The 17875-nt window shown below is 37.2% G+C and overlaps 1 protein-coding gene across 1 annotated transcript in view; it reads left to right on the top strand.

Annotated features, from left to right (window-relative positions):
- The window catches only part of LOC112112190 (protein furry homolog), a 278522-nt gene that overhangs the window by 138919 nt on the left and 121728 nt on the right, over positions 1 to 17875 (top strand). The window contains exons 22-28 of the mRNA XM_029911983.1: positions 2438 to 2562; positions 3153 to 3210; positions 4852 to 4943; positions 5159 to 5331; positions 10324 to 10484; positions 11377 to 11487; positions 15511 to 15665. Of these exons, the coding sequence (XP_029767843.1) occupies positions 2438 to 2562; positions 3153 to 3210; positions 4852 to 4943; positions 5159 to 5331; positions 10324 to 10484; positions 11377 to 11487; positions 15511 to 15665 (875 nt within the window). The remainder of the gene's footprint in view (positions 1 to 2437; positions 2563 to 3152; positions 3211 to 4851; positions 4944 to 5158; positions 5332 to 10323; positions 10485 to 11376; positions 11488 to 15510; positions 15666 to 17875) is intronic.

Consider the following 17875-nt stretch of genomic DNA (forward strand, 5'->3'; position numbering starts at 1 on the left):
GAATTTACATGTGAAAGCCAAGTAGTAGTGATAAAAATACATCTGAGGACTATTTCGACATATGTGATTTGGTTTAAGTATTATTATTTATTATTGAAAACATTCATTTGTATAGCACATTACACCATTTGCCATTAAACATTTGACAATTCCCGTGGTATTTGCAGCACATTCCTGTGTTATGTTGTTAATTTGTATTCTAAGTAGTATATATTCCAGTATGGAAATGCTGCACATAATATGCTAAAGTTAACTTTACCTTGTGTCATGCTTTTAATGCAGATCACTCTGTTAAATACTGTTATAGCACATACATAAGCAATAAGGCACAATGGGCGATGTATTTCTGCGTCATTATTGCAATTCTGGAGTGTGATATGAAACCAAAGGCCAAGTGGTAACTGCTTGAGAAATGTACTAGTTCCTACAAATTCACTGACTGGAGTCTTTTGTTGATATTGTAAACTTAATAAAAAAAGTACAATACTATTTATGAAAATAAAGTACAATACTGTCTTTTAAAATACAGAAAACTTTTAAACCAGGGTGGATAAATATCGATTAAAAAATTAAAATCAGATGTTTTATTTAAATTCAGATTTATTTATAAAAATATGCTATTTAAAATTAAATTTGAAATTGACAACCTATGTTAAGGCCTAAACTTACTATAATATATTAAAATCATTTAAAAGTTAACTACAAAAAATAATATTGGAGTACTTGTTTGCTGCCAAGATTTAAAGAAAGGCAGCCTACTGAACTGGTGGAAGTCACTGGCTAAGCACCTGGATCCGGAGCTGTTGAAGTGCCAAACCAGCTTTTGACAGCAGTAACCTTTTCTGCAGATGAAGAGACTGTTTTCTTCATTTCTGTTTATTCAGCTAGTTCAGTTCAATGACTCTTTTATGCAAAGTTAAGTAACCAGTTGGAAGTTGAAAAAGCCGGAAAGCTGTTTTTTTTTTCTTCCAATCTATCAATAAAAACTAGATGTGAAAGGATGAGATCTACTGGTTCTAAAATCTTGAAGGATGTAGTGACCAGAAATCATCAGTTCAACTCACTAACAATAGATCGATAGATTTCAAGGCCATTGTGATCATCTAGTCATATAACAGAGGCCATAGAACTTCCCCAAAATAATTCCTAGAGCATATCTTTTAGAAAAACATCCTATCTTGATTTCAAAATTGTCACGGACAGAGAATCCACCACGACCGTTGGTAAATTGTTCCAATGGTTAATTACCCTCGCTGTCAAATTTACATCTCATTTCCAGTCTGAATTTGTCTGCTTCAACTTCCTGCTGATGGATGAATGGATGGATAAACTGTTTAATAAATCAGTTCATTTTAAATGCAAAACATGTTTCGATAAACTTTTTTCTTATGCTTTGTAAGGAAGTTTTATTTAATTAAAAATGGCTGTTTTGTGCATTTTTAATTTAATTTTAATTTCCATCCAAATAGAGCATAACATCAATCACTAGTAAAAATTAATCATCATCTAGTAAATGAGAAATGCAACACTCTCCATTTTCTAACATAGAAAAATGTAAAAAATTAAGAGTCTGAATAAATGTAAGTTAAAGCTATCTAATTGCTTAAATAAATGTGTATAGATATAGTGTATCCTCCTGGTTAGCAAAAAGAAGCACTACATTTAGTGAAAGAGTATATCTGGTTGCAAATCAACATGTTTTAATGGTTACCAACCAATGAGAATAAACCTTTTTTAAGGAATATAAGTAAGTTCAAATGTAAAACAAGATTCAAAATTAATTATTTAGAACATAAGAACGGCCGTACCGGGTCAGACCAAAGGTCCATCTAGCCCAGTATCCTGTCTACCGACAGTGGCCAATGCCAGGTGCCCCAGAGGGAGTGGACCTAACAGGCAATGATCAAGTGATCTCTCTCCTGCCATCCATCTCCATCCTCTGACAAACAGAGGCTAGGGACACCATTCCTTACCCATCCTGGCTAATAGCCATTAATGGACTTAACCACCATGAATTTATCCAGTTCTCTTTTAAATGCTGTTATAGTCCTAGCCTTCACAACCTCTTCAGGTAAGGAGTTCCACAAGTTGACTGTGCGCTGCGTGAAGAAGAACTTCCTTGTATTTGTTTTAAACCTTTAAATCAATGTTTTCTGCTTGCTGATTTAAATCATGATTAAAATCAGTGATTGAAATTGCTTTGATCCATATATATACTGGACTTTACTCACATAGATATGATGTAGAAGACAGACAATTAGAACATATCCACAGTTATAAAGTGATTTCATTATGATTTACAAAAGGCACTTTTTGACTCTTAAATTATTCTTTTTTTGTTGAATACTCATTCATGCTTTGGAATCTGTAATTGTTTATTTGATATGGATAATGCTAATAATTAAATGTTGGTGATTTCTTAATAAATATATTTTAGGCTATAGGAACCCCATCTGTTGGAGTCCTGTTAAAGCAGCTAGTACCTTTGATGAGACTTGAAAGCATAGAAATCACAGAATCACTTGTATTAGGATTTGGAAGAACAAATTCTCTTGTTTTCAGGTACTGCACAGTTTACAATAATCTCAGGAACTTGCTTTTAATTCAGATATGCTGTTTTTGTTTTAATGTAAAATTATTAATTTTTAAAATTTTAATTCTAAAATGTTAGTGTTTATGTAATAAATAGGGTGTTGAATTTTGTGGGAGAAGGGAGTGACAAGGAGCACTGAATTAGCAGTCTATGCTTGTGATGTGGTATTGGATGGAAGTTCTGGGTGAAAGCTACAGATAGCTTTTCCCCAGTAACTTAATATTTCATAAGCACTAAAAAGCTTTACCTTTCTATTTGTATTAGGTTTAATCTAACCTTCCATGATGTTAGTACTTTCTCCCACTGCCTTGGTGTAGAAACCGCAGCCCTAGTTGGAACCCTTTCTAAGATTTGTCCTTGCTCGTTGGACCACAAGAATATCAGTGCCCAAATATGTAGCTGGGAGGGAACATACACTATCCAGATCAATAAATGTGTTATAGAAGCCTTATAGAGTGCAGTGTAATACTCTTTGTCTTAAAAGGAGCATTTAATTCATGAAGATGAACTCAATTATGAAGGATTTTGTTTAGAAAGTTTTTGTTTTGTTTTATTTTAGGGAATTAGTAGAAGAACTTCACCCATTAATGAAAGAAGCCCTAGAAAGAAGACCAGAGGTTAGTTCAAGAAATGAGATTTGTTTATTTAAATTGCAACATGAAGTTAAAAGTAGTAAATGTGTTTCTTTAAAAAAAAAAAAAAAACAGAAAGATAGCCTATTGGTAACTCTAGCTTGATATTTAATAAAGGAACTTTTTAATAAGAAAAAATTAGAAAGCAATTCCATTTAAAACTGAATTTAAATGGATTATTTAAAATTAAATTATTGTGTAAAATATACAGTTCATACATTTTTATTTATATTTTTTAGGGGAAGAACAAGTTAGTTAAATACAGTGGCACCTCTTCATGGTGAATTTAGATATAGTGAAATCCCACTTACAATGGTGAGGGGAAAAGATATTGTAACATGACTGAACCACAACCATGTTTCACAACAGTGTTGGAAATATGGTTTATCTCTGTAGTATAGACAGGTCTTACCAGGGACTTCAGTTTCTGTTAGCCCTTGTCTACACTAGAAAGCTGCCCTTCTACTGGTATAGTTCTAGTTCTGTAACCTCCAGCCCCCCCAGTGTGGATGCAATTAAATTGATATAAATAAAATAAAATTGCTTATACCAATATAACTTATTCCCGTCTAAGGTATCTTTATATTGATATAACTGCATCCGCACTAGGGATTGTACTAGTATAACTACATTGATAACAAATCACACCCCTAAACAAAATAATTATGCTGGTACAACTTTCAAGTGTAGACTGCCCTTGTACTCAGGGAAAATATAACTTTTAATGAGGTTTTCCTATATTGACTGCAAATTCCACTACTAAGTGCAGTGACTGGTCTTATCACTTTCCCTTGATTTTTTTGTAATTTAGAGCAATAGGAAGAGGGGAAGGAGAGGGAAGACATACTTTCTGGTGTTCACTGGAAGACAAAACAAGTCATCTTTGTAGCTCCCTTCACTCCCAAGAAGGCTTTGCAGGCTGCACTTCCAGCTAGGTTAACCAGATATCCTGATTTTATAGGGACAGCCGCGGTATTCAGGGTTTTCTTATGTAGGTGCCTATTACCACCCACCCCCGTCACCCTACTTACAGCGGTCCAGGCAAAGAGCAGGCCTTGCTAGCTGACTTCACATTTGTCAGGAGCAAAGCAGGGTTTTTTCTGGAGGTGAAGGAGAGCTTCCTGGAAGCGTTAGGTGAAGAGGAAGCCTTGGGGTTCTGAGACACTAAACCACACTTTCTCCTAGTGAAAGTATAAAATACAGGAGAGAGTTTAGGAACTGAGACTACCATGGTTGTAGGAAGTACTGTTGATGCTCACTTTCAAAGATCCAAGAGGCAGCATTCTTGGATATCATATGATAATATTTCAGCACCAAAACTTGAATATTAAAAGTTATTTCTGGTCCAGAATTTCAAGAATACCATGTCCACTTTTTCCTCATGGACAAATGTGGCTATAAACTGTTTCTTCAAGAATTGTTTAGGAAGTTAGAAATGTTGAACATACCTGTGTTGTTATGTAAGCATACCTGTACTATGGTACACACAAATGTAGTAGTACTCCATCATAAGCAAATACATCAGTTATACTGCTTTGCTTTAAACACAGCTTCAATGACCAGGCTTGCATTATTTTAATGTCTGCACCTCCACATGTATTAAGTATCTCTTTTTTTAACCCCAAGAATAAGAAACGCCGTGAGCGCCGAGATCTGCTGAGACTGCAGCTATTGCGAATTTTTGAATTGCTTGCTGATGCTGGTGTTATAAGTGACAGGTAACACTGTTTTGTATGGAAGAATTTCCACTGGTGATGTCATCATTCTGTTTGTTAGTAGCTTCTTTGAACAATTATAAAACATACAAAATATGTTTTTTTTAAATATGCGACTATGGAAGCTTCAAATCTGTGTTTAAAGATTATAATGTATTACGTCGCAAGTTAAATGCACTGTCACTCATATTGAAATGTTCAACTTTTCTTTATCCTAGTACAAATGGAGCCTTAGAGAGGGATACTTTAGCCCTTGGAGCCTTGTTCTTAGAGTATGTTGATCTAACTCGCATGCTGCTAGAGGCTGAAAATGATAAAGAAGTTGAAATTCTTAAGGACATGAGAGCACATTTCAGTGCCATGACTGCCAACTTGATTCAGTGTGTTCCAGGTATGATATATTACCTCATTATATGACACAACTACATTTAACACAGTGTAAGTACAATTGATATATTAATTCACTATTTAATTTTTCTGGTTTTCTCTTTATAAGCCACGCTTCATAAGGTTGTTTTGTAGCAAATATTAGAGGGAATTTGGGCAACTGAATACAGAATTCTCTCAAGAATCAAAACAAAAAACATAGCAAAGCTTGCAATGCACATATATAAGACTCTTCTCTTTCTAAGCCCAGCAAATGAACCATACACAGCCTGCTGCAGCTCCAGATTTCTTTTACATAGGGCTTTATCCTGCAACCTTTGAAGTGTCAAAATTTTCATTAACTTCATGGGAACTCAATCAGGCCCATAGAAAAGAAAAAAATCTCTATTGATAGCTGCAGTAAATGTTTTTTCAGTTTTAAGCATATAGTGGAAAACTTGCTTCCAGTTGTATCCCATTTCAGCAAAACTCCCTTTGGCCTTTCTTACAGCAACGGATTGCTCATATCTGCTCTTGCTTTGCTATATTATTATAGTATTGCCATATACTCATGCATTGTGTGTGTCGCAAGATTGTTTTTAAAATGTAAAGTAATTCTATTAGCAAATAAAGTAAAAAGGTCTGCTTCAAAAGGCTCCACCTAACTAATAGAAACTAAAATATGGACACTTGCTCGCTCCCAGTACATTTGCTGTTTACAGAATATTTGACAGACAATATCAACAGGCATACCAAGGAGTAGGAAGGCGGGAATGCAGAAGAATTAGGGAAAGAGTAATGAGAGTACACATTAATATAGGCCAGAAACATGCACAACTGGATGGTTTCATGATTTGGTTGTTTTCAGGTGTATGATATATGTAACATATATAAGGCCTGGTCTAAACTATGAGTTTAGGTCGAATTTAGCAGTGTTAAATCGAATTAACCCTGCACCCGTCCACACAACAAAGCCATTTACTTTGACATAAAGGGCTCTTAAAATCGATTTCTGGTCTCCTCCCCGATGAGGGGAGTAGCGCTGAAATCGACATTGCCATTTTGAATTAGGGTTAGTGTGGCTGCAATTCGACGGTATTGGCCTCCGGGAGCTATCCCACAGTGCACCATTGTGACCGCTCTGGACAGCAATCTGAACTCGGATGCACTGGCCAGGTAGACAGGAAAAGCCCCGCAAACTTTTGAATTTCATTTCCTGTTTGCCCAGCGTGGAGCACTGATCAGCACAGGTGACCATGCAGAGCTCATCAGCACAGCCAGAATCAAAAAAGAGCTCCAGCATGGACCGTACAGGAGATACAGAATCTGATCTCTGTATGGGGAGATGAATCTGTTCTATCAGAACTCCGTTCCAAAAGACGAAATGCCAAAACATTTGAAAAAATCTCCAAGGCCATGATGGACAGAGGCCACAACAGGAACTCAACACAGTGCTGCGTGAAACTTAAGGAGCTGAGACAAGCGTACCAGAAAGCCAAAGAATCAAATGGATGCTCACGGAAGGAGGGGCGACTGACGACTGTAGCTATCCCACAGTTTCCGCACTCTCCGAAAACCATTTGAATTCTGGGTTGAGCTCCCAATGCCTGAAGGGTCAAAAACATTGTCATTTCTCACCTTTTTTCACTGTCACCGTATGTCTACTGGATGCTGCTGGCAGACGTGGTGCTGCAGCGCTACACAGCAGTGTCCCCTTGCCTTGCCTTGCGGACGGCAGACGGTGCAGTATGACTGGTAACCGTCATCGCTGTCCCGCGGGTGCTCCTGGCTGGCCTCGGTGAGGTCAGTCGGGGGCGCCTGGGCAGACATGGGTGCTCCTGGCTGGCCTTGGTGAGTTCGGTCGGGGGCACCTGGGCAGACATGGGTGTTCCTGCCTGGCCTTTGTGAGGTCGGTCAGGGGCGCCTGGACAAAAATGGGAATGACTCCAGGTCATTCTCTTCTTTAAGTTTTGTGTAATAGAGATTCAGTCCTGCCTGGAATACCATGTGATCTGGAGGCTTCTGCCTCAGGCTGCTCTCCCAGTCAGCAGCACCGCGCAGTCGCACCTACCCCAGCCTACCCCTTGCTCCCAGGGCTCACAATCAGATACTTAGACCTCTACATTTTGCTGCAAATAAAAAAATAAAGCTGCCGTTTAGAACTGTCCCCCAACATACATATCCTGGGACATTTTGTATTTTACCAGTGTCAACCAAAGGCCCACACACAAATGGAGAATCAGTCCTGCCTGTGCTTCTATCCTAGTGCTTATCACAGATTCCCATTTTCAGCTATAGGCTGAGCAAGTGCAGAATGGTGGTTCACTCTACTTTGCTGTAAGCCAACCACCCTCCCCTCCCCCCTTTGATCTCTGCTTGCAGAGGCAATAAAGTCAGTGTTGTTTCAAATTCATGCATTCTTTATTACTTCATCACACAAATGGGGGGATAACTGCCAAGGTAGCCCGGGAGGGGTGGGGAAGGAGGGAAGCAACGGGTGGGGTTGTTGTAGGGGCACCCCCTAGAATGGCATGCAGCTCATCATTTCTGCGGGATGTCTGGGGCTCTGACCTGGAGCGGCCATTTGCCTCTCTGGTTCTTTAGTAGGCTTGCCTGATATTCTAGGCAGGACTGACTCTCCATTAGACAAAACTTAAAGAAGAGAATGACCTGGGGAGTCATTCCCATTTTTGTCCAGGCGCCCCCGACCGACCTCACCGAGGCCAGCCAGGAGCACCCATGACAGCAGCAGACGGTACAGTATGACTGGTAACTGTCTTTGCCAACTTGCAAAGGCAAGGGGATGCTGCTGTGTAGCGCTGCAGTTCCGTGTCTGTCAGCAGCATCCAGTAGACATATGGTGACCGTGAAAAAAGGCTGAACGGGCTCCATGGTTGCCATGCTATGGCCTCTGCCCGGGCAATCCAGGGAAAAGGGCGCAAAATGATTGTCTGCCATTGCTTTCACAGAGGGAGGATTGACTGACGACATTTACCCATAACCACCCGCGACAAATTTTTGGCCCCATCAGGCATTGGGAGCTCAACCCATAATTCCAATGGGTGGGGGAGACTGCGGGAACTATGGGATAGCTCTGGGATAGCTACCCACAGTGCAACACTCCGGAAGTCGACGGTAGCCTCGGTACATGGATGCACACCGCCGAATTAATGTGCTTAGTGTGGCTGCATGCACTCGACTTTATACAATCTGTTGCCAAAAATCGAATTCTGTAAAATCGGAGTAATCCCGTAGTGTAGACATACCCTAAGATATGTACAAGATAAGGAAAAGAAGTCCATAGTGACCACCTATAGTTGATCCTGCTCCCATTCCAGTCAATAGAAAAATCCCATTAATTTGAATGGTGCCATCTCATTAGCTGTTATCAGTGGACAATTTACTGAAATCCTTTTTTCTGTTCCCATCCATATAGGGTTTGTGAAAGAAATTACTCAGTAGTGAATATTTGCAAAGGTATTCCTCTTTGCATGTATTCTCATTGTGTTTATAATCTAGTCTGCATTATCTATAGTAACTATATTTCTATGAACTTTGCACATTGAAACAGCCGTTTTATATGTTCTGCAGAAAGCCAACAATAACTCTTAATTAATTCAAAATTTCTTTATGAAGAGACAATTATCTTTCTGTTAACAAGTAGATGTTAAAATATGGCAAAAACTAACAAAGCCATAATATGTAATTCCTTGACAAATACATTTTCATTGTCAGCTTCCATTATCTTTAAATAATTGTAAATATTGACTTGCAATTTTTATTGGTTAGCTAGACTAGACTTTGAGGTTTTATCTTCTTTGGACGTGGGATGAAACAGCCCACCAGTAGCAGTGTGCCCTGCCTCTTTCTAGTTAACCAGAAATGCCTTTTTAATAGTGTACTCTATAGGTTCAATGTGTCCCCTCTTAACCAGCTGGGAGGCCTGTGCATTAATTTCTGTGGTTAACAGGCCCTGTAACTGAGCAGAGATAGTTCTAGTATATGCAGTTCCATGTTTTTATTGGTCTTGTACCACTCCCCTCCCTGCCTTATAGCCAAAGGCAAAATGAGTCCAGCAACCTGTCAGTGCAATGGCTCTGCTTCAGGAGAAGTAGCAGCAGGAATGGGCTAGGCCCTCTCAAGGGAACTATTTTTTATCTGGATAATGCAGAACTTAAACCTTTTTGTCATTTCCTTCTCTTATGGATTTTCCCTTTTCACTGGGCTAGGAAAATTTTCTCTTGTTCATTTCAGTCCCACAGAGTGAATTTCTGCTCTCTTTAATTTTGTATTGCACATTGCTATCTGAAATTCCTATTTCTGGGCTGGCATACAAGGATGTTGAAGAATGGTAATTTCTTCCCCGTTATATTAGTTTCTCCCTAGTCTCTGTCTGCCATCTGAGAGATCCTATCCCCCATCCTGTTTTGAGTTGGAAGAATTTTGAAAACTTCTGAATTTTTTTCTCACTTTTTTTTTTTTTAGCATTAATAGATATTTTTCTTTTGCTCAGGAACTGTCTTAGCATTTGAGTTAGCCTTCCAAACCTCTTTATAAGGGAATGATATGATAAAAGCTTTGCTCTATTTCCTATCTCCACCTGTTACTATAGTAGGACAGCGTATATCCACTATTAGGGCTTATGCTGAAAGACCTGGAAATACCAAGCAGGTAGGAGTTTACCATGAAAGAAGTACATGAGGCAGTGAATTCCAAAACCCTGATTCTAAAGTTAGTTGTACACAGACATGATTATAAAATATAAACACATGTTCATTCAAAGCATTAAGGCTCTTCAAAATAAAATGTGTCTTATTAACTATATTAGATTAACAAAAGATGTTTAGCTACTTTGGACTATGTGTATCCTCAAATATAAGGAAAGACTTCCTATTCATGGAAGTGTGAAATTCATATGCTATCACTACTGCCATTGGGATAGGGCACTGACTGATTATTTCTATTGTGTTTATTTTACTTTAGCAAGCCATGACGAATTTTATTTTTATTCCCTTAGTTCACCATCGGAGATTTCTCTTCCCTCAGCAAAGCTTGAGGCACCACCTTTTCATCTTATTTAGTCAATGGGCTGGACCTTTCAGTATTATGTTTACACCACTGGATCGTTACAGTGACAGAAATCACCAGATTACAAGATACCAGTATTGTGCATTAAAGGTATAGCATATTTTCTTTCCACTATGCAAAGTGATCTATTCAGTAATACAAATTACAACAACAAATCCTAAGTTTAGATATTTAAAAGAGGCAAATATCATGGTTATTTGTTTCCTTTTATTTACAGTAATTGATTATTTTGAGAGAGAGAGAGAGATCTATAAAGTTAAAAATTCCTATTTTTCTTTCCAAAATTATAATCTAAAGTCATTTCTTGTAGCTTACTTCTTTTTTGCCCACATAGAGTGAAATTTTGTTTTATTATTTGGATTTTCAGTAAGGAAAAGCTCTCACTGACTTCAGTGGAAGCAGCATATCAGGCCCTAAGATCAAGTGCAGTATCAGTTCAGTATCTGATACATCCTATTTCCAGAGGACATATCCTGCACTTATATGGGGATGTACTCAGTAGTTTTAAAAATCTTGTCCAGCTCTAACAGCTGCAACCCAAGCACCTAAGTAAACTGGGAAAATAATGTTTTCTGTACCAGTATATGCTGCATCAAATGATATAAAACAATTTTAATTTAGACAGAGAATATGATGCTAATGAAATGTTTAATAGGTTTTATAATCTCATTAAGAACAGATTGGCTGAAATGACAAAACACATTTTGAAGCATTTGTAAAGTGTTCTTATTGCAGTGTGCCTTTAATGTGCTTAATTTTTTAATTCAGCATTTGAATTAATTAATGCAGTTTTTAATTATAATTAACCTATTTTAACTAATGCAGTTACCTTCTAGATCAATGTAAATGTTGAAATCTAGCAAAAAAGCACTATTTCACTAAAAACAGGTAGCAATTGGAAATGTCTTGCAAGCACAGTCTGTTAAACATATTCACAAATGTTAAACACTTGCCTAATTAACAGATTTCTCTGTATTATTAGGCAATGTCAGCTGTACTCTGCTGTGGCCCTGTATTTGACAATGTGGGTCTTTCCCCTGATGGCTATCTTTATAAATGGCTTGATAACATTCTAGCTTGTCAAGATTTACGAGTAAGTACCTCATCAATAATGTATGGTTTTTAAATGATTTTAAACTCTGTACTTATTGAATACAGTCCACTCTATGACGGTAGGCTTTGTGACCTTTGTTTTGAACAGAAAACAATAGATCCGTGCAGTATTCAATTACAAATTCATAACGAACCATATCACAATAACGTTTAAATAGTAAAAGGAATTTTATTATTTCAGGACACACAGTTTATGTAGCATACTAAACTAAACAGGATTCTGTTATGAGGTTCACACTGGTTTGCAGCAATATTTTAGGTTTTTCATCCATTACTAATACAAAGGTCAAGGACAGTATGATCTCAAAAAGTATTTATATTTCTGTTTGGAGTATTTCCATCCCACCTGCTTCCAGGTCTTGTGAAGTAAGAATGTAAAATCATTTCCTGCTCGGTAATATAGCTGCTGGTGAGGCAAATCTGAGTGAGTCAATGTGAGTGGGCAGATCTTCAGAAGGCAGCAAAAAAACTACTCATTGTAGGAAAAAGTAAGGCCACAGAATTGGAAGATGAGTCTTTACCTTATATCCTGGATCTGTAACAACCAAATATTTATTGACTTGTTAGTGTTTGAAAATAACTCCATGAGTACTAATTTGATAGATTATTTTTGCATTTAAAATGATTCTGCCCTAAAGACATTTCTGGTTAGATGATAAAGTGAAGAGAGACTTTCTGCCCTGATGTCTCTGCATCTCAGTGTTGACATATGTATCTCTGCAGAATGATGTTTGTTACTTACATAGTTCTGTAAGGTAGAATATTGCTTTACAAAATGTAGTTTAGATAGGTCCACGCTGCACAGAGGGCTTCTCTATCCAGGAACACTCAGAAAAGTTAAGCCAAATCAACTAAAGGTGTGAAGCTCAAGCACATGAAATCCCATGTGGATGCTCTCATTGAGAAGTAAAGTGGCCTAAATTCGCAGTAGCTTAATCTTCCTCCATTGACCATGAAGGTACTTAGAGGTGACTTAATTACAGCATATAAGTCTTCTTTTTGATAAACTGCCAGATTGAGTTCTTTATGTCTCTCATGATAACGCATTTTCTCCAGCCCTCGAATAATTGTTGTGGCTCTCTTCTGCATCCTCTCCAATTTTTCTATATCCTCTTTACAATGTGGAGACCAGAATTGGATGCAGTATTCCAGTACTGGTCTAACCAATGCCATATACAGAGGTAAAAATCACTCACTGCTCCCCTCTTTGTACATCCAATGATCTCAATATCCCGTTTTGCCACAGTATTGAACTGAGAGCTCATATTGAGGTGCTTGTCCACTATGACCCCTAGATTCTTTTCAGAGTCACTACTTTCCAGGATACAGTCCCCCATTCCATTCTGTAGGTATAGGCATTCCTTGTTCCTAGATGTATTATTTTGCATTTGGCTGTATTAAAATACGTTTAGTTTGAATGGGCCCAGGTTACCAAGTGATTCAGATTGCTCTGTGTGACTGCCCTGTACACATCATTCTTTACCATTCCACCAATCTTTGTATCTACAAATTTTATCAACAGTTATTTTATATTTATTTCCAGATCATTGATGAAAATGTGGAATAGCATCAGTTTTAATACCAATCTCTGTGGAACCCCACTAGAAACACCCCCATTCAATGTTAATTTTGCATTTACAGCTAATTTTTGAGCTCTGTCAGTTACCCAGCTCTTAATCTATTTAAGGTGTGCTTTATATGTACAGTATTAATTTTTAATCAGAATAGTATGCAGTACTAAGACAAACACCTTACAGAAGTCTACGAAGTTACCTTTATCAACCAAACATGTAATCTCATCAAAAAATAAATCAGATTTGTTTGACAAGACTTGTTTTCTGCAAAATACTGTTGACTGACTGGCATTAATTATATTCCTACCCTTTAATTCTTTGTTAATTTAATCCAGTATTAGCTTTTCCATTATTTTGCCTGTAATTGATGTCAGAGTAACCAATCTATTAGTTACCTGGGTCATCCCGCTTGCCTGTTTTGAATATTGGTATAACATTAGCAGTCTTCCAGTCTTCTGGAATTTCCCCAGTATTCCAAGATTTATTAAAAATAAACATCACCAGGCCAGAGATTTCCTCAGCTAATTCTTTTTTAACTATTGATTACAAGTTATTGGGCCTGCTGATCTAAAAAGGTTTATCCCTTGTAGATGTTGTCTAACATCCTCAGTTGCTAATGAACTCAAAAGTACTTCTTTATTATCATATGATATAAGTACTTCATTCTGCTTCTTTCCAAATACAGAACAGAAATATTTATTGAATGCTGATTGTCACAAACACATCTGCTTTTTGTGCATCATTATTAATAATTTTTCCATCTCAATTAAATAATTGAATGATTGCAAAGATTTCTGTTGCTCCTAACATCTAAAAATCTCCTTATTGTCCTTAGCCCAGCCAAACATGGATTTTTCTCTGATGTTTTCATCTTCCTTATCAATTGTTTGTACTTCATAATGTCTAATTTATATTGATTGATGTCTATTTCCCCCTTTTTCCAATTGATACATATTGGTTTTTTATTTCTAATTGCTGCTTTCACTTTACTGCTGAACTAAGATTGGCTTTTAGCCAAGATTGATCTGTTTCTTGATTGTGTAACCATGGCTTTTTGCCATCTAATAAATTCTTCTTAAAGAATTCCAAGTTTTCATTCACATTTTTATGTCTAAATTTTTCTTATCAGTCAATTTCATTGATAATTTCCCTCAACTTTGAGATATTAGCCCTTTTGAAGCTCCAAGTATATATATTATGGGTGGGACTATCCTCTGTTTGCCCCTGTTGAATGTAATCACGTCATAACCACTCATCCCTAGATAACCACTAACCTCCAGTCCAATGGTTAATTTCATGCATCATATGTGAGATCCAAAATAGTGTTACTTTATCTTGGGTGCAATACCTTTTGTGTTAGAAAATTGTCATCTATAATTTTTAGAAATTCTAATTATGTTTTACAATTGACTGCATGAGACCCCCAGCATTTGTCTCCCAAATTGAAGTCCCCCATAACAACATAGTTTTTCTGTCCACACATTATAGGTGAGGAAAGCCATTGAGGGGATTTGTGGACGGGATGCTAAATGGTCAGAGCCGCAGGGGAGGGAAAAGAGTACTTTCCCTCCTATGATTAGTTTTTCACCATCAGTACTTTAAATTACCAGTTGAAAATCAGTACATAAAGGATGCATTAAGTCACAAAAGGCAAATTGTCAACATTTAATGGGTAAGGAAACCCAACCAGAATAAAAACTTAGGTAGTCTCTTTTTTTTTTTATTGTGTTCCCTTTATGCTAAACTCAACCTCGGTTGTTTAAACTGAATATTAGTGTGAGTCTTTACAGTGAGTCTAGCCTCATTTGGTGACAAAATCTCAATAATAATAATAATAATAATTTTTGTGCTTCTACATTACCTGCAATTGAAGAAACACAAAGATGTAGTCCAAACTTAATCCTTTAAGTAAACAAACATGAATAAATTAACCTCACAGCACTCCTGTGAGGTAGAAAATTATCAGTATCTCTGTTTTACAGGGTGTATAGCAAAGGCACATGGATGTTACTCAGTGTCAGCCAGCAAGTGTGTGTTAAAGCTGGGAATACAACCCAGATCTCCTGACACACTGGTCTTGGGCTTAATCATAATATTATGCTTCAACCCTTATTTTGAAGGTCTATTTTAAAAAATATATTTAATATATATGGGTTTTGTGCAAGACATATTTTTATGAAGTGTGGACTATTCAAAACTGAGTGAAATCCCATGCTGTGATATATATAAAATGCATTTATGGTAAACTCTCCACTTTATTTTTCTCCTTAGTGCGCAATAAACATGGTCCTTCCCTCCCGCCCCCCCATTTAAAAGGCAGATTAGTCTTGTCACTTTGTGTCTATCTCCCTGAATAATTTTAAGAAACCTAGGGAGGATCTTTTTTGTTTTTTACAAAAAATAATAATTGCCATTCTGTGTGTATTCAGGTTCATCAGCTTGGATGTGAAGTTGTAGTCTTGTTGCTGGAACTAAATCCGGACCAAGTAAATCTTTTCAACTGGGCTATAGATCGGTGTTATACTGGATCATACCAGCTTGCTTCTGGATGCTTCAAAGCCATTGCGACTGTGTGCGGAAGCAGGTATTAATAAACCTAGAACTAGACTGTCCCTGAGGCAGTTAATGTGAAACAAGATCAGGGCTGCTATTTCTACGATGTTTACACACTAGATATTTTGTATAATCCTACTTGTTTCTGTTGGAAACAGATTCTAAATGTTCTTTTCCATTAAATTTAAAAATAATGGTTGAAGCTGTAAGTGTGTCTGCTGTTGGTTGCTGGGTTGCATGCTATGAAAGACACAGAAAAAAACTCATGTGTGTGAATGGGAACAGTGAAGTATCTGCATAGCCAAGTGTTATGCTGCCTTAGAACATCCACTGAATAACAGTCACCTCTGGGACTTTGCAGCAAACAGGAGAAAAGGGACCAGATCTGGGGCCAGGTGCAAAAAGTTTGGAAGAGCATCTCTTACCACATGAAATGCTTCTGCAAACATGCTTATTTATACTAACAAAGTCAGCACAGTATTGGGGGAAGGTTAAAAAAATAATCTCTGCCTTGCCAGTGGTCACTGTCTGTGTATGCGATCAAGTCTGCAAGGGAGTTACCAGGGTGTTGAGCAAGTTCTATATGGAATTGCTGCTAGCATTCCCATGTAATGTCTTTTTACACAATGTTTTGAGGCTACACTTCCCTGACACTCTCTTACAGGCCTGAGGCACATTTTTTGAGCATGTGATAAGTTGCCCCTTGTAGTGTCCTGTTGCTGTGTAGGCATTTGAACTTCTGACCCTTCCATACACAGAAAGGTGAAATAGGGCCTAAATCTTTCTATTTGTAACACCATTTTTAAACCTAGTGCCAAAACAATTTTGATGGATTTTTCCAATACTTTCAGAGTAAATAATATGAAAATAAAAGTTTTCTATGTTCTCATTTGCCAAACAGTTACTTTTGTCCTTTTCCTAACTGCCCTTGGATTTGACCTGAGTTTGCTTACCTTTTGTTTTCGGATTAGCATTATCAATGATGTTAATAGAGTGGGAGCACAAAACATTGATTTTTTGTATAGGTCCTGCATAAACATTTTTTTGTTTTGTTTTTTTTCTTAGCATCTTTTCAGGATTAAAGTGGAAAAGAGGTTTAACAGTTATTTTGAAATAAAGGTTTCAGAGTAGCAGCCGTGTTAGTCTGTATCCGCAAAAAGAACAGGAGTACTTGTGGCACCTTAGAGACTAACAAATGGGCTGTAGCCCACGAAAGCTTATCCTCTAATAAATTTGTTAGTCTCTAAGGTGCCACAAGTACTCCTGTTCTTTTTGAAATAAAGGATAGTTTTCATCTGATTAGGCATTTGAAGTGCTGATCTATTTTAGTCTGAGATTTCTTGACAAAATAGTTTGTCAAGATGTCTGATCAGTATGTTTTGAGAGGGTAATTTGTGGGACAGTGCAAAGCAAAACATGTTAAGTATTTTAGAATTTGGTATATCTGTAAAAAAAACTCTATTTTGTTCTTATAGAAACAGCTGCAAATACAAGCTGCATTACCCTGAGATTTAAAAAGTATGATTGGAATGTTATGCTTGTAGATTTAGTAGCTTCTGACATTCAGTTTTGCTATCTTAAAAGAAAACACAATAATACTAGCCCTTCACCTACAGTCTTTTCTCCTCAGATTTTTATTAGATAGGACTAAGGACCCTGGGAAAGGGTTTCATTTATGTGCCATTGGCAATAGTTAAAAATGCATGATCACTTTCAAGAAGAAACTCATATTTCTGCCTATTTGGGGAGCTATGTTGAGAGTTTAGCTAATACTAAAAACTTGTTGGCAATTTCCCATATTCCATCCTTCCCTCAGTTAGCAATAAGTGTAGGGCGACCTCTCCTTAATCCAGCTGTAAATAAGCAATGTAGTATTGCATAACTTATGCCTCTCTTTCCACAAAGAATCCTCTCCATTAAAAAACTCAGTTTGTCCCAGCCCATGGTCTCCCATGCTACATTTCTATTGTGATACCGTAAATAATATGTTCTGGAGTTTCACTAATCATGTCCCTACAGACTGGAATACAGGAGTAATTGAAAACATTTATTTACAGTTTCTTCCATTTCTTTTCAACTAGTAATTACAGGGATTTTACTTGGGTTCAAACTCCTGGAAGGCATATCCTTTGGCAACAACTTGGCCAATGGCATTTTGATGATGAAGTGGGAAGGGCAATTGATATCTTAGTCAGTTAAGACTTTTTCCTTGAGGCAAAACTATAAAGCCTCCATCATACT

The sequence above is a fragment of the Terrapene carolina genome, unplaced genomic scaffold (genome assembly GCF_002925995.2).
Source record: "Terrapene carolina triunguis isolate 2854851 unplaced genomic scaffold, T_m_triunguis-2.0 Scaffold141, whole genome shotgun sequence".
NCBI classification, from domain to species: domain Eukaryota; kingdom Metazoa; phylum Chordata; order Testudines; family Emydidae; genus Terrapene; species Terrapene triunguis.